Genomic DNA, 16,824 nt, shown 5'->3' with positions numbered 1-16,824 from the left:
GTAATCAAAACAGTATGATATTGACATAAAAACAGTATGATATTGACATAAAAACAGACACATAGACCAATGGAACAGAAAAGAAAGCCCAGAAATAAACCCATACATATTTGGTCAATCAGTTTATGACAAAGGAGCCAGCAATATACAATGGAGAAAGGACAGTCCTTTCAATAAACGGTGCTGGGAAAACTGACCAGCTACACACAAAAGAATGAAAAATGGACCCCTATCTTATATCATACATAAAAGTTAACTCAAAATGGATTAAAGACTTGAATATAAGACCTGAAACCAAAAAACTACTAGAAAAATACACAAGTGGCAAAATCTTTGACAACCATCTTGGCAATGATTTTCTGAATTTGACACCAAAAGCAAAGGCAACTAAAGCAAATATAAACAAGTGGGACTACATCAAACTGAAAAGCTTTTCACAGAAGAGGAAGCCATCAAAAAATTGAAAAGCTAACCTACTGAATGGAAGAAAATACTTGTAAATCATATATCTGATATATATATATCATATATCTGAAAATATTTGTAAGTCATATATCTGATAAGCCAAAATATATAAATAACTCATATAACTCAAAGTGAAAAAACAACAATCCCACTAAAAAATGGGCAGACAACCTGAACAGACATTTTTCCAAAGAAGATCTACAGGCAGCCAACAGGTACAGAAAAAGATGCTTAACAAAATGAATCATCAAGGAAATTCAAATCAAAACCACATCTGTGAGAATAGCTAGCATCAAAAATATAAGCAAAAACAAGCCTTGGCAAGGATGTGGAGAAAAGGGAACCCAGGTGCACTATTGGTGGCAATGTAAATTGTTCAGCTGCTACCGAAAAACAGAATGGGGTTTCCTCAAAAAAATTAAAAATAGGGTAAATCCTGAGTTCTCATCACAAGGAATTTTTTTCTACTTCTTTAATTTTGTATCTGTATGAGATGATGGATGTTCACTGTACTTATTGTGCTAATAATTTCATGATGCATGTAAGTCAAATCATTATGATGTATACCTTAAACTCATACATGCTGTATGTCAATTATATCTCAATAAAACTGAAGAAAAAGTTAAAAATAGAACTACCATATGATCCAGCAATTCCACTTCTGGTATTTTTCCGAGGAAAAGAAGACACTAACTCAAAAATATTATCCTCACCACCATGTCCACTGAAACATTATTTACAATAGCCAAGACATGGAAACAACCTACGTGTCCATCAATGGATGAATAAAGAAGATGTGGTATATATATCTATATATACACACACAATGGAATACTATTCAGCCATAAAAAGTAAGGAAATCCTGCCAACTGCAACAACATGGATGGACCTTGAGGGCACCATGCTAAATAAGTCAGGCAGAGAAAGAAAAATACCATATGACCTCACTTATACATGTAATCTGAAAAAAAATCATAAATAGAATAGATTAGTGGTTGCTAGAGTCGGGGGGTGGGGTATGGGCAAAATTAGTGAAGGTGGTAAAAATGTAGAAACTTACAATTATAAAATAAATAAGTCCTGGTGATGTAACGTACAGGATGGCGACTATAGCTAATAATACTGTATTTTATATTTGAAAGTTTCTAGAGAGTATATCTTAAAATTTCTCATCCAAAGAAAAAGAATTTGTAACTGTGTGGTGATCCATGTTAACTAGACTTATTGTGGCGATCTTTTCACAGTGGGTACACATATCAAATCACTATGTTGTACACTTTAAATAACTGTTATATGTCAGTTATACCTCCATAAAAGTAATAAAGTAGTTTCCTTTTCGAGGGTGGCAGCAAGCACGTATAGAACACCATGAAGGCCTTGGGCACACTTCCAGAGTACAAGGTGGTGGGGCACTGCCTGCTGACCCCCAAATGCGGCATGTCTCCCCTCTACTGCATGTGCATCTTTGCACCTAATCATGTTGCCAAGTCCTGTTTCTGGTACTTTGTGTCTCAGCTGAAGAAGATGAGAGTATTCAGGGGAAATTGTCTACTGCAGACAGGTGTTGGAGAAATCTCCCCTGCGGGTGAAGAACTTTGGCTTCTGGCTGCGCTATGACTTCCACAGCACTGAGAGTACCGGGACCTGACCACAGCCAGTGCGGTCACCCAGTGCTACCAAGACATGGGCACCTGGCACCGCGCCTGGGCCCACTCGATCCAGATCACAAAAACAGAGATTGCAGCCAGCAAGTGCTGTCGACCAGCAGTCAAGCAGTTCCACGACTCCAAGATCAAGTTCCCACTGCCCTACAGGGTTCTCTGTTGCCAGCACAAGCCACACCTCACCACTAAGAGGCCCAACACCTTCTTTTAGACGCAGGCCCTCCCTGTCCCCAGGTCTGCCCAAATAAAACTCATTGGGAAAACCGGAAAAAAAAATTATTATATCCTCCAAGATGTTCTTCTTTCCTATTCCATTCCACATCCAACAAAAGGATCTTGGAACACCCCTAATTACCCATACCCTACTATCTGCCATCCAAGAGGAGTTTTTGTTTGGTTTGATTTTTGGGTTTGGTTTGCTTGCTTGCTATCTCTTCATTAATTCTGCCTCAGTAGGAATTACCTGTCCCAAAGTTTCCCAACCAGTAGGCAGGTATAGCTCAGCTCCTCTACTGCTCCAATCCTTTTCTTCCTCTCTTATTGTGACTCCTGCCTTGGTCTCTCTTGTAAAATTTAAGATTTTAGCCAGGGTTCCACTATGTCTTTAGCCCTGTCTAGGCATCACAAATTAAAAGCTGATGCCTGCTCTACCTAAAGAACTCATAGCACCTGATACCCCTCAGGTTCTACCAGTGAGCTTATTTTCTTTTCTGACTTGCTCTAGACACATTCAACCTGCCATAGATGTAGAGATTGTTTTTTAAGGATTCTAACCTGCTCATGATTCGTTCTTTAAGAGGATATATCTATATTATTCTTATTTAGGAAATATGAGTTATTTAAAGGAGTAACAGGATAGCATCTAATATTACTGACCACATTCCCTTCCTTAAAAATCTCTCCCATTTTTCTTTCCTATGACACCTTTCTTTGAGTACTCCCAAATCTCTCTAGCAGCTCATTCTCTCTTTTTTGATGGTAAACAATATTTATTTTCACTGATTATCAAACAAAAGGAAAATTAATACATAATTCAGTTTTGTTTATTCCGATTTTATTTACTGTATTAATTACTGAAATCTAACAGAATCTTGGAAAGCAATTTTTAATCGAAATATAGTTGATTTACAATATTATTTAGATTAGGTGTACAGCATAGTAATTCAGTATTTTTGCAGATTATACTCCATTATAAGTTATTACAAGATAATTGTGCTAATTACCTGTGCTATACAATACATCCTTGTTGCTTATCTATTTTATACTTAGTCGTTTGTATCTCTTAACCCCACACCCCTAATTTGTTCCTCCCTGCTTTCCTATCCCCACTGGTAACCACAAGTTTGTTTGCTATATCTGTGAGTCTATTTCTGTTTTGCATATGCATTCATATGTATTATGTTTTAGATTCTACACATAAATGATATCATACACTATTTTTCTTTCTCTGCCTGACTTATTTCAGTAAGCATAATATCTTCTAGGGCCATAGGGTCATCAACATTGCTGCAAATGGCTAATATTCCATTTTGTGTGTGTGTGTGTGTCTGTGTGCTTATCTCCCACATCTTCTTTATTCATTACTTTGTTGATGGGCACTAGGGTTGCTTCAATGTCTTGGCTAGTATAAATAGTGCTGCTATAAATTTTGGGGCACATGTAACTGCAAATTAGTGTTTTCTTTTTCTCCTGATATATATACTAAAGTGGGATTGCTGGATCATATGTTAACTCTATTCTTAGTTTTTTAAAGAACTTCCATACTGTTTTCCATAGTGGCTGCACCAATTTACATTCTCACCAACTGCGTACAAGTGTCCCCTTTTCTCCACATCCTCTCCAACACTTGTTATTTGTAGACTTTTTGATGATAGCCATTCTGACAGTTGTGAGTTGATATCTCATTGCTGCTTTGATTTGCATTTCTCTAATAATTAGTGATGTTGAGCATCTTTTCATGGGCCTGTTGGCCATCTGTATGTCTTCTTTGAAGAAAAAGTCTGTTCAGGTCTTTGATCATTTTTTGATTGGTTATTTGGTTTTTTTGATATTGAGTTGTATGAGCTGTTTATGTATTTTTTGATATTAATCCCTTGTTGATTGCATCATTTCTAAATATTTTCTCCCATTCTGCTGGTTGGCTTTTCACTTTGCCGATGGTTTTATTTGCTGTGGAAAAGCTTTTAAATTTAATTAGGTCCCATTTATTTATTGTTGATTTTATTTCTTTTGCCTTAGGAGACAAACCCCCCAAAATATTGCTACAATTTATGTCAAAGGGTATTCTGCCTATGTTCTCTTCTAGGAGTTTTATTGTTTCATGTCTTATATTTAGGTCTTAAACCATTTTGAGTTTATTTTTGAATATGGTGTGAGGAAATGTTCTAATCTCATTATTTTATGTGTAGCTGTCTAGTTTGGCCAGCACCACTTGTTGAAGAGACTTTCTTTTCTCCATTGTATATTCTTGCCTCTTCTGTCATAGATTAATTTACCACAGTTCTGTGGGTTTCTTTCTGGGCTCTCTATTCTGTTCCATTTATCTATGTGTCTGTTTTTGTGCCAGTACCATGCTGTTTTGAATACTTCAGTTTTGTTTTATTCTCTGAAGTCTGAGAGTGTAATTCCCCTGGCTTTGTTCTTTTTCTCAAGAGTGCTTTGGCAACTCAGGGTCTTCTGTGGTTCCATATAAATTTTAGGATTATTTGGTCTAGTCCTGTGAAAAATGTCATGAGTGTTTGATAGAGATTACATGAAATCTATAGATTGCTTTGGGTGGTATGGCCATTTTAACAATATTAATTCTTCAAAGCCACAAATGTGATACCTTTCCATTTCTTTGTATCATGTTCAATTTCCTTCATCAATGTTTTACAGCTTTCAGAGTACAGGTTTCTCATCTTCTTAAGTTTATTCCTAGGTATTTTATTCTTTTTGGTGTGATTTTTAAATGGGATTTTAAAAAACTTTCTCTTGTATCCTGCTACCTTGCTGCATTCATTTATTAGTTCTAGTAGTTTTTGTGTGAGACTTTAGGGTTCTCTATATAAAGTATCATGTCATCTGCAACTAATGACCATTTTACCTCTTTCCTTCCAATTTGGATAACTTTCATTTCTTTTTCTTGTCTGATTTCTGTGGCTTGGGCTTCCAGTACTATGGTAAATCAAAGCAGCAAGAGTGAACATCCCTAACTTGTTCCTGAATTTAGTGAGATGGCTTTCAATTTTTCACCATTGAGTATGACATTGGCCATACGTTTGTCACAAATAGACTTTATTATGTTGAAATATTTTCCCTCTATACCCACTTTGATGAGAGTTTTTACCATGAATGGATGTTGAATTTTATCAAATGCTTTTTCTGCATATATTGAGATCATGTGATTTTTATCTTTCCTTTTGCTAATGTGATATACCACACTGGTTGATTTGCAAATGTTGAACCATCCTTTTGACCCTGGAATGAATCCAACTTGATTATGGTGTATGATCCTGTTTATATATTGTTGGATTTGGCTTGCTAATATTGTGTTGAGGATTCTGCCGTCTATATTCATCAAAAATATTTGGCCTGGGCTTCCCTGGTGGCACAGTGGTTGAGAGTCCGCCTGCCGATGCAGGGGACACGGGTTTGTGCCCTGGTCCGGGAAGATCCCACATGCTGCGGAGCGGCTAGGCCCATGATCCATGGCCGCTGAGCCTGTGCGTCCAGAGCCTGTGCTCCACAATGGGAGAGGCCACAACAGTGAGAGGCCCGCGTACCGCAAAAAAAAAAAATATATATATATATATATGTATATATATATATATATATATATATGGCCTGTAATTTTCTTTTTCGTACTGTCTTTGGTTTTGGCATCAGTGTAATGGTGGCCTTGTAGGATGAATTGGGGAGTGTTACCTACTCTTCCATTTTTTGGAATAGTTTGAGAAGGATAAGTATTAGTTCTTCTTCATATGTTTGGTAAAATTCCCCTGTGAAGCCATCTTGCCCTGGACTTTTATTTGTAGGGAGTTTTTCAAGTTAAAGATTTTATTTCACTACTAGTGATTGATCTGTTAAAGTTGTTTCTTCTGGACTCAGTCTTGGTAGGCTGTATGTTTCTAGAAATTTGTCCTTTCTTCGAGGTTGTCCAATTTGTTGGCATATAACTGTTCAGAGAATTCTCTTATAATTTCTTTATATCTCTGTGGTATCAGTTTTTATTTCTCCTGTTTCATTTCTTATTTTATTTCAGTCTTCTCTCTTTTCTTCTTGGTGAACCCAGCTAAATGTTTATCAATTTTATCTTTTCAGAAAAATAGCTCTTAGTTTAATTGATCTTTTCCATTGTTTTTGTTTTTGTTTTTGTTTTTGCGGTACGCGGGCCTCTCACTGTTGTGGCCTCTCCCGTTGCGGAGCACAGGCTCCGGACGCGCAGGCTCAGCGGCCATGGCTCACGGGCCCAGCTGCTCCGCGGCATGTGGGATCTTCCCAGACCGGGGCACGAACCCGCACCCCCTGCATCGGCAGGCGGACTCTCAACCACTGCGCCACCAGGGAAGCCCTCCATTGTTTTTTATCTCTATTTCCTCTCTGATCTTTATTATCTTTCCTTCTGCTGACTTTGATCTCTGTTTTTCTTTTTCTAATTCTTTTAGGTGGTAGGCTGTTTGAGATTTTTCTTGTTTCCTGAAGAAGTCCTATATCGCTATAAACTTCCTTCTTAGAACTGACTTTGCAATATCCCATGTATTTTGAAAAGTTTTGTTTCCATTTTTATTTGTCTCAAGGTACTTTCTGATTTCCTTTTTGATTTCATTGTTGATCCATTTGCTTTTCAGTAGCATGTCATTTAGTCTTCACGTGTTTGTTCTTTTCCCATTTTTCTTTCTGTAGTTGATTTCTAGTTTCATACAGTTGTGTTCTGAAAAAAATGCTTGATGCAATTTCTATCCTCTTAAATTTGCTGAGGCTTGTTTTGTGGTCTAGTATGTGATCTATCCTGGAGAATGTTCTGTGTTCAATTGAAAGGAATGTGTATTCTGTTGTTTTTGGATGTACTGTCCCATAGATATCTACTAAGTTTAACTGGTCTAGTGTGTCCTTAAGACCACTCTTCCTTTATTGATTTTCTGTATGGATAATCTGTCCATTGATGTCAGTTAGGTGTTAAAGTCCCCTACTATTATTATATTATTGTCCCTTTCTTCCTTTAAGTGTTAGTATTTGATTTATATATTTAGGTGCTCCTGTTTTGGGTACAAATATGTTAACAAGTATAATATCCTCTTCTTGTTTGATCCCTTTATCATTATATAATACCCTTCTTTGTCTTTTGTTATATCCTTTGTTGTGAAGTCTCTTTTGTCTGATATGAGTATTGCTACTCCCACTTTCTTGTTGTTTCCATTTGCATGAAATATCATTTTCCATCCCCTCACTTTTATTCTGTACGTGTCTTTTGCCCTAAAGTCTCCTGTAAGCAGCATATTGAGGGTCTTGGTTTTTACCCAATCTGCCACCCTATGTCTTTTGATCAAACACTGACATTTAAAGTAATTATTGATAGGTATGTACTTATGGCCACTTTATCACTTGTTTTCCAGTTGTTTCTGTAGTTCTTCTCTGTTCATTTTTTCTTTTTGTTTCTAACATTGTGGTTTCATGAGTTTCTTTAGTAATTCCTTGGTTTCCTTGCTATTTGCTTTTTGTGTAGCTATTATAGGCTTTTGACTTGTGGTTTCCACGAGGATCACATATATTGACCCATAATTATATCTACAGTAAGTCCCCTACAGACGAATGAGTTCTGTTCTGAGAGCACGTTCATAAGTCCAATTTGTTTGTAAGTTCAACAAAGTTAGCCTGGGTACCCAACTAACACAATCAGCTATATAGTACTGTACTGTAATAGGCTTATAAAACTTTTCACACAAATAATACATAAAAAGCAAACAAACACAAAAGTAAATATTTTTAATCTTACAGTACAGTACCTTAAAAAGTACAGTAGTACAGTACAACAGCTGGCATACAGGGGCTGGTATCAAGTGAACAGGCAAGAATAATTACTGACTGGAGGAGGGAGAGGAGGTGGGAGATGGTAGAGCTGAAGGATCATCAGCAATGAGAGATGGAGGGCAAGCTGCAATTTTACACATGCCTGACATTGATGACAAAAGTTCTGGTTCCTTGCTGGATTCAATTCTATCTACCCTCTTGAACAAAAGACCCAGTGATTTCTGGGGGGTAGTAGCTCTTTTTTTCTCATCATAGGTGACACAGTAGCACTGGATTGCATTCTGAACGGCTGCTGCAACTTTCATGTACTAAGTTTGGGTCCTGTGCCTCAAAAACTAATAGTGCCTCCTCAAATAAAGAAAATCCCCTTACCAAATTTCCTGCAATGTGAATCTCTTTGGTTCTTCAGTTACTTCTTCTTCCTCTTTTCTCTCTTCATCCTTTCTCTGGGCTTTCAATTCTATTGTTATCAATTGGTGCTTCTTAGCAGTACCTGCTACATCACCACTGCTTTTATGCTTGCTTCCAGACAGCCTGGGCTTGAAATAAAGACACTGTACTACTATACTCTATACCATACTGTAAAGTACACAAAAGCACAACCACTTTTAGAAGACGCATACATGTAACAATGTATGCCAGACACATGAATTAATTTATGTGATTGGACATGTGAATGCATATTTGCATCTTTGAATGTTCTCAACTTGAAGGTTCATATGTAGGGGACTTACTGTACTTGTTTTAAACTGATAGTCATTTAATTTCAAACACATTTTAAAATATCTACATTTTTTACTCCCTTCTCTTACATTTTGTGGGTTTTTTATGCTATATTTTACATCTTTGTGCTTGTTCCTTAACTGTTTATTGTTTCGTGTCCTAGTATGTGACCTATCCTAGAGAATGTCCCATGCGCTCTTGAAAAGAATGTGTATTGTTTTTTGAATGACTGAATCATACACCCTTATTATGAGCAGGAATTACAACTTAGGTAACCAGTGTTTATATATGTTTTAGTATTCTTAAATATATAACTATTTTCACCTGTAACACAATTAAACCTAAAGAAATTTCATCTTGGAATAAATTTTATAGGACTTAGAGAGAGAACGTTAAATGCATTTATATTGGTTTGACTAAAATAAGGCACATTACAGTTTCTGAAATGTTGTTAATTTAATTTCTCAATCTAAGCTATAACTTCCCCAGAGTAAAAAAATATATTAAAAAAGTTACCCTAAAAAGAAAATTTTCAGAAAGAGCTAACCTTAAATCAAAGTAAATTTTAAATACTAAAATAAGACATGATAATACAACTTACTTAATTGGAAAGATAATGTAAGATGTACTTTACCTCACCAATTCCGAAGTCCCATGATTGCTTAGAACACAATTCTTCCAAAGGGATATTACCCCTAAGGGTTTTAATAAGACAGTATTAGAGTGTGTTTTATTCCCTCTGAAAATTATTGTTCTAAATTATGATTCCCAAAGTTGGTTAAAGATCAGAATTATAAGAGAAGTTTTTTAAAAGATAAGGATTCATAAGCTCTATCTTAAGGAGCCTATTTATTTTGTGTAGGTCAAACTTGATATTTTGTATTTTAAAATCACCCCTTGGGCTTCCCTGGTGGTGCAGTGTTTAAGAATCCACCTGCCAATGCAGGGGACATGGGTTCGATCCCTGGTCTGGGAAGATCCCACATGCCACAGAGCAGCTAAACCCATGCGCCACAACTACTAAGCTTGCGCTTTAGAGCCCACAAGCCACAACTACTGAAGCCCTCATGCCTAGAGCCCATGCTCTGCAACAAGAGAAGCCACCACAGTGAGAAGCCTGCGCACTGCAACGAAGAGAAGCCCCTGCTCACCGCAACTAGAGAAAGCCCACGTGCAGCAATGAAGACCCAATGCAGCCAAAAATAAATAAATTTATTAGGAAAAAAAAAAACCTCAAGTGATGAGGATCTTCACACAGGTTTGGAAGCCATGTTCTAAAGCACTTTCATAAAATGTTTTAAAATTCAAGTTTTAACATCCTGTTTTTCATTCATAAGTTTCTGAATATTTGGAGGTTTGACAACAAAAACCTAAGTTGTTGATTTTATTAAATAAGTGGTGAATCTATTTTTTAATTAATTTGTTGTGCCAATGCCATAAAAATGGCATCTAATAATTCTTTGTATTATAGATATTTTACATATTTCCATAAGAAAGTACTTCCAAAATAAAAATCTATTCTAATTCATGATTTTCAATTACGAAGATTTGATTAAATCATAATTATTACTGAGAAAGGTATATTCTGAAACAAGTTTTCTTTAATTTCCTATAATGTCAGTCCCATACATTGTTGATATGCTTGTTTATGCCATTAACATTTGAATTCTATTACTCCCTTGTTCTGATTCTATATTAACCAAGCAACCTTCCCATGGCAAGCTGTCAAAAGGTAGAAAATATTCAGTAAGAAAATTATGCCAGTAAGCATTCCTATATATGTCACCTTTCTATTTCTTATTGTAAATTAATAAATTGACATTCTGGTGGGTAAATAAATTTCCTGAACACATAAGTCAGTTTTCTCAAATCTAATTAACACTATGATTCAGATAAGAAGATATTTTTGCACTGGTGAATATGAGGACCAAACTCTCAACTAGGGTGATATTACCAAGGTCTGACAATTGATTTTTGAGGCCAGTCTGCCCACCCTCAGACAGCATTATGCCTACCTCACTTTGTATCAGTTTAATCCTTAAACATGCATTATATTAGATCCCAATTTGCATTCCCCAAATTTACCTAAAAACTTACATATGGTTCACTGAATATTTCTGATTTTTTTTCTGGGATGTCTTCTCTTGGTAATCACTTTCAAATTTTCCTTTAAAAATAAAAGTATGCATTGAAATAAAACTTTAGCATAGACGATTTCTATTTTTTAATTTGAAGCTTATTAGCATGACCCATATAGAGGGATGCCACTGGTCCACAATGTCATATAATAGAATGTCATTCTATTTTTAATTTCATGTTCCTCCAAACACACACACACACACACACACACACGGATATTCATTAAAACTGAAAACAAACAAACAAAAAGCCCCAATAGATTATTACACTTTCCATCTATAACACCAACCTTTTTTATCAGAGTTGGCTGGGTAACAATCCTTCTCAAAAGATGTACTAAAATTATTTCTTTCATTATTGTTGTACTCTTTCTGACAATCCTTGTTTGGTCGACACTTTTCTGGAAAACTTGATTTATTAAAAGTAGAATTACTAGAAGTCAACTCTGGATCTGTAAAAATACTTCTAATGCATCTATCAGTGAAATGGTTTTTATCAGAACTAATGACTGCACTGTCATAACGACACTTGTCAAAGGTTTTCTTTATCTTCTGTTGATCTATGTTTAATAAGTTGATCATATTTTCACTAATAAAAGAGTCACAGTTATCTGATAGAAGGCTTGGGGTTGGCTGGTTCATATCTTCATTAGAAAACTTTTTTCTATTTTCTCCCCAAATATGTTGTAATGAATTTTTTTCAGTAATGAAATCTGACTGTCTTCTTTCATCCATGCTTCCACAATATTCACCTACAACTATAGCAGGTCTCCTAGTAAGGAAATTTCTATTTTCTGGACTTTAGGATAAATAAAAACATATTTAGCAAGAAAAGCATAGAGCACTCTCATTTAGAAACACGTGAAGTTAAATCTTACAGAACATATTGAGTAGCTGCTAACATTTAAGTGGACCATGTTTACATTTTTTAAATTTAAATAAATAATACTGCTTTGGGTGGAAATGTGTTAATATCCTCTTCTAATATCTTAGTGAGTATAAAAATAATCTACACTTAGTTTAGTACTGCAACATGAAAAACTAGTATGTGGTTCAATTTACTGTTTTATTAACAAAACAAAATATGACCAATCTATAGTGTCTTCCATAATAACGTCTAGAGAATTACCTAGGCAAACACTGTACATAAATGCCACTCCATTTAACCAGAGAAAGACACCTTGAAGACTGTTCAGAGAAAATAATTACCCTTAGTGTTAAAATGTCAAATAAAATTGTTATGAGAACATTAAATCAGATATTTCTCAACCTAACAAGGAACTCAAACTAACAAACTATCTCTGAAGTTCCCAAGGAAGAGCAATATAACTACAAATGCATACGTAAGTAATAAAGCCAAGAGATAAGATGGATTAGATGAAAATGTTAGACCAGATAGCTTGCAAATTCCCTTCTAATGCATAATTATTATAAATTATTATAAATCATAATTCTAAGTTATGTCCAATTTGTATTAAAGAATCAAAGTTATCATGGAAAGTAATTAGAAATCAAGGTATTATGAATTTTGTTGCCTTTGACTATCTACAAATTTACTTGGGGTTGGTTTTGTTCCAGAGATTGGAGGTACCAAAGAAATTTAGAAAAAACACAGACTGCCGAAACTCTGATTGAGTTCCAATTTTATTTGTAATTAATTTATTAAATATTTAATGAGCAAGTACACCTACTCTGTTCTAGGCAGTGCGCCATGTGTTGGGGACAGAGAGATAAAATATTTCAGTTTGGTATTAAGGAGAGAGAGATGTTTTGTCCATGAATGCACACAGATCATGATCCTACATTATTTCTCAATATGGGTCTTATTGGTATTTTGGGCAGAAAAATGCTACTCTGTTATTACCAGAAGGCATAACCTATAGTATGCAATAATATACACCATTAACACCAGAGAAATTTCTATTACTCTAAATGAGAAAATAAATTTAAAAGCACTTAGTAAGTTAGAAAGCATACTACAAAATGTAAATCATCATTTTAATAGGGTATCTTAAGCATTCAGACTCAGGATAATCACTAACTCAAAAGATGTGGGCAATACAGAAGTGTAGAGTGCACAGTCATTGCTCACAAGAAATAGCCTAGAAGAGGCAAGAAAAAATTAGACAGTGAAAAGTGCTATCCTACAGTAAATTGTCACTATAGTACATAGAAATTCTTTTGATTGAGAAAAATCAGGCAGGTGGCATTTGAGTTGGGGACCAAATGTTGGGAAGAATTGTTACTTGTACAAATGAGAGACATGATGCTAAAAATTTTTAAGTCTTATTAAGATAAATCCATCCAGTTTCTTTAACAATTTAATTTTTCTTATAGATAAATATAAAATTCATGAAAATTATGTACAAAAATAGGGATAAATTTATTATCTAAATAAAGAGTATTCAACAGAAATTTAATGTATGCCTACTATGTGGTAAGGAGACAATACAGCTTATATTCTAGTGAACAAATATATTAAACAAATAAGATAATTAGCCATTAATAAGTACAATGAATAAAAGAAATAAATAATTAAACAAATAAAGATAATTATAGTGCCTTTACAAGTGCTACAAAATCACGTGATGGAATAACATGTTGGAGGTCATGTTTCAGATAGTTTGGTCAGGAAAGTCCCTAATAAGGAAGTGATAAATAAGCTAAAAGTACAGAATGATTAGACATGTGAAGAAAGGAGTAAGCACACCCTGGGGAATGGAATAATAACAAATGCAAGGTCTGCAGCATGTTTGGGAAATGAAAAGAGGAGGAATAAAGCTAGATTAGAATCAGTAAAAGAAAACTTATGACTTAAGGCTTAAAAGGTACAAAAGGGCCAAAAATCATGCAGAGCTTTATTTCTGAAAAGGCCAATAAAAAACATTGAAAGGTTCCAAGAAGAAAAGTAAAATCGACTGTCTTCTGCCTTGGAAAATATCAGTCTGATTGCTGGGTGCTTATGAATTTCAGGTCTTCTGACTACCCAAGTGAAGTAAAAAGAACCAGATTTATCCTCCCAACTGACCAAATTAAAAAACTAGACAAAATACATGAGACAATAATTTTCAGACATGGGCCATCAGGTAGAACAGGATAATGATCCCTGAAAGAGAGAAAACAAATCAAATGAACCCTATAACTGCTCCTAGCTTACTACCTTGAGAGTGTATCCAAGCCACAGAATACTTGAATACTTGGAGGGGAAACCTAGTCAGAGCCCACAGATTACCCTTCTTGAGGAAATAGGGCTGGGGGTTCAGGGAGACTATAGAAAATAGAGTTCACAGGGCAGAGTACCATGAAGGAGTGTGTTTCAAAAAAAGGAAGCTCCAGAGATCTACAGAGAGTTCTCAAATCTTTAACCAAGTACTGACCAGCACATACATATGAAGCAATTAGTCAAGGCTGGGAAAAGAACCACCCAACATGAGAAGATGGAACAATTCCAGGAACTCACACAAAGATGGGAAAATTTTGTGTTCTCATCAACCAGAGTGGAAAACCTTGTAATTCAAAGGAAATTGGAGAGGACTCAGAAGAGTATGGCCTCAGCAGAGGGCAAATTAACCACAGACTGAAGGTGTATCTGGTCCTGCTTAACAAAGTTTAAAGCAACCCTCAATAAAATCATACTACTTCCAAGTAACTGAACTGTATCCCAGAACTAAGCTTAAGACGATCTATAGGATTACAAGATTTCCAGAAACCAAAAAGATAATTCACAATGTATAGAATCTAAACAAAATGCGCAAGAATGCAAAGAAGCAGAAAGTTACAATCTGTAATGAGGAGGAAAATCAGTTATTAGAAATAGACTAAGAAATGACACAAAATGATATAATTTATAGACAAGGACATTAAGAGAGTTATCCTGTGTTCCCTATATTCAAGAAGCTAAAGGAAAGATTGAGTATATTGAATAGATACAAGGAAAATAAAGAGTTAAATCAAATTTCTAGAGATGAAAAATACACTGAATAAATTTACCAGTATTAGATACCAAAGAAGATACAATTAGTGAATTTGAAGATCTAACAATATATATAAAATGAAAGGAGAGGAAAAAAATGGAAAATGAATAGAGCATCAGCAAACTGTTACAAAACTTCAGTTGGACTACTTTACATATTATTTGGGATCCCAAAGAAGAGAGGAGAGGAATCAGAAAAAATATTTGAAAAATTAATGACTGAATTTTTTCCAAACTTTGTAAAAACAATAAGTCCACAGATCCAAGAAGCTCAACACAGCCCAAACACAAGAAATAGGAAACAAACATCCTAATCCTAATGGAGAGAAATCCACAGTAGAAAATCTGTGGTAGAGAATCCACCATGAAAAATCTTAAAAACAGAGAAAATTGTATATTATATATACACAGATATTAAGATAAGAATGACAGCAAACTTCTAGTTGGAAACAATGGTACTCAAAGACATTTTTCAAAAAGAAGAGAACAATAAAGACTTAAAAATATACGAGATGAATTAATCACCAGCAGACCCACACTATAAAAAATGTTAAAGAAAGTCTTTTAAACAGAAGGAAGATGTCACCAGATGTAAATCTAGAGCTGCACAAAATAATGAAGACCACCAAAAAAGATAAATTTGAACTGAATATAAAAAATTGTTTTCTTATTTTTTAACTCTCTCTAAAACAAAAAGAATAATGGATTTATAACATATATATAAGTAAAATGTATGAATACAACAACACAAAGGCTAAAGGAAAGAAACAGAAGCATACCATTATAAGTCTCATATTATATTTGAATTGGCATAATATAACTTGAAGACAGTCCATGATAAATTAAATATATACTATAAAATCTAAAGCAATCACTGAAAAACAAAAAACAGAGTTATATCTAATAAGCCAACAAAAGGGATAAATTAAGTCATAGAAAATACTCAAAAGGCAGAAAAAGAGGGAAGGGGAACAAAATTATATGGGACAAATAAAAAACAACTAGCAAGAGAACAGACTTAAACCCAACCATATCAATTGTCACATTAAATGTAAATGATATTCTTAACAGTAATACATCTCAATAAATTTGAAAGGATTCAAATCACATAAAGCATCTTCCTTGTCCACAATATAATTAATTTAGAAAGATAACAGAAAAGCCTTGAGGTTTCTAGGAACCAAACAACAAACTTCTAAATAATTAATGGATTGTAAATGAAATCAAAAGGAAAATTATAATTTTTTTAACTGAATGAAAATTAAAACAAAACATATCAAACCTGTAGGATATAGCAAAAGCAGTGGTTAATGGGAAACTGATAGCACTAAACACACACACACACACACACAAACACACACACAGAAAAGAAAAAATGGTCTCAAATCAATGACCTCAGCTTTCACCTTAAGAAACCAGAAAAAAAAAAGAGCAAATTAAATCCAAATTAAAGACAAAGGGAAATAAAAGCAGAATTCAATGAAATGAATACTAGAAAAATAAGAAATATGTGAAATTGAAAGTTAATTCGTTTAGAAGATAAGTAAACTTGGCCAGTCCCTAATCAGAATAATCAGGAGAAAAAAAGGAGAAGATTATCAATGAGAGAAAAGACATCACTACAGATGTTAAAGATGTTAAATGCATTGTAAGGGGATATTATGAATAACTTGAAGTCAATAAATTCTACAACAGATTAAATGAATACTTTTTTTATTCAATACAAATTATCAAATCTCACTAAAAATAATCTGACTAGCCTGTATCTAGTAAGAAATGAAATTTAGAGTAAAAAATAAACATTCCCACAAAAAGAACTCCTCAGTGATGAACTCTGCCAGACATTTAAGGA

At 34.5% G+C, this 16,824-nt stretch overlaps 1 protein-coding gene and 1 pseudogene across 1 annotated transcript in view; one reads left to right on the top strand and one right to left on the bottom strand.

The window, feature by feature from the left end:
* The window catches only part of CUNH12orf40 (chromosome unknown C12orf40 homolog), a 70,935-nt gene that overhangs the window by 27,918 nt on the left and 26,193 nt on the right, over positions 1 to 16,824 (bottom strand). The window contains 3 exon segments of the mRNA XM_029206538.1: positions 9,496 to 9,556; positions 10,959 to 11,028; positions 11,290 to 11,798. Coding sequence (XP_029062371.1) covers positions 9,496 to 9,556; positions 10,959 to 11,028; positions 11,290 to 11,798 — 640 coding nt within the window.
* On the top strand, positions 1,834 to 2,340 carry LOC114886037 (annotated as a pseudogene).

This window comes from Monodon monoceros, unplaced genomic scaffold (assembly GCF_005190385.1).
Source record: "Monodon monoceros isolate NGI ecotype Baffin Bay Population unplaced genomic scaffold, NGI_Narwhal_1 Super_Scaffold_6, whole genome shotgun sequence".
Taxonomy (NCBI): Eukaryota; Metazoa; Chordata; class Mammalia; order Artiodactyla; family Monodontidae; genus Monodon; species Monodon monoceros.
Note: the sequence above shows the minus strand (reverse complement) of the source record. Positions and strands in the feature narration are given on the sequence as shown.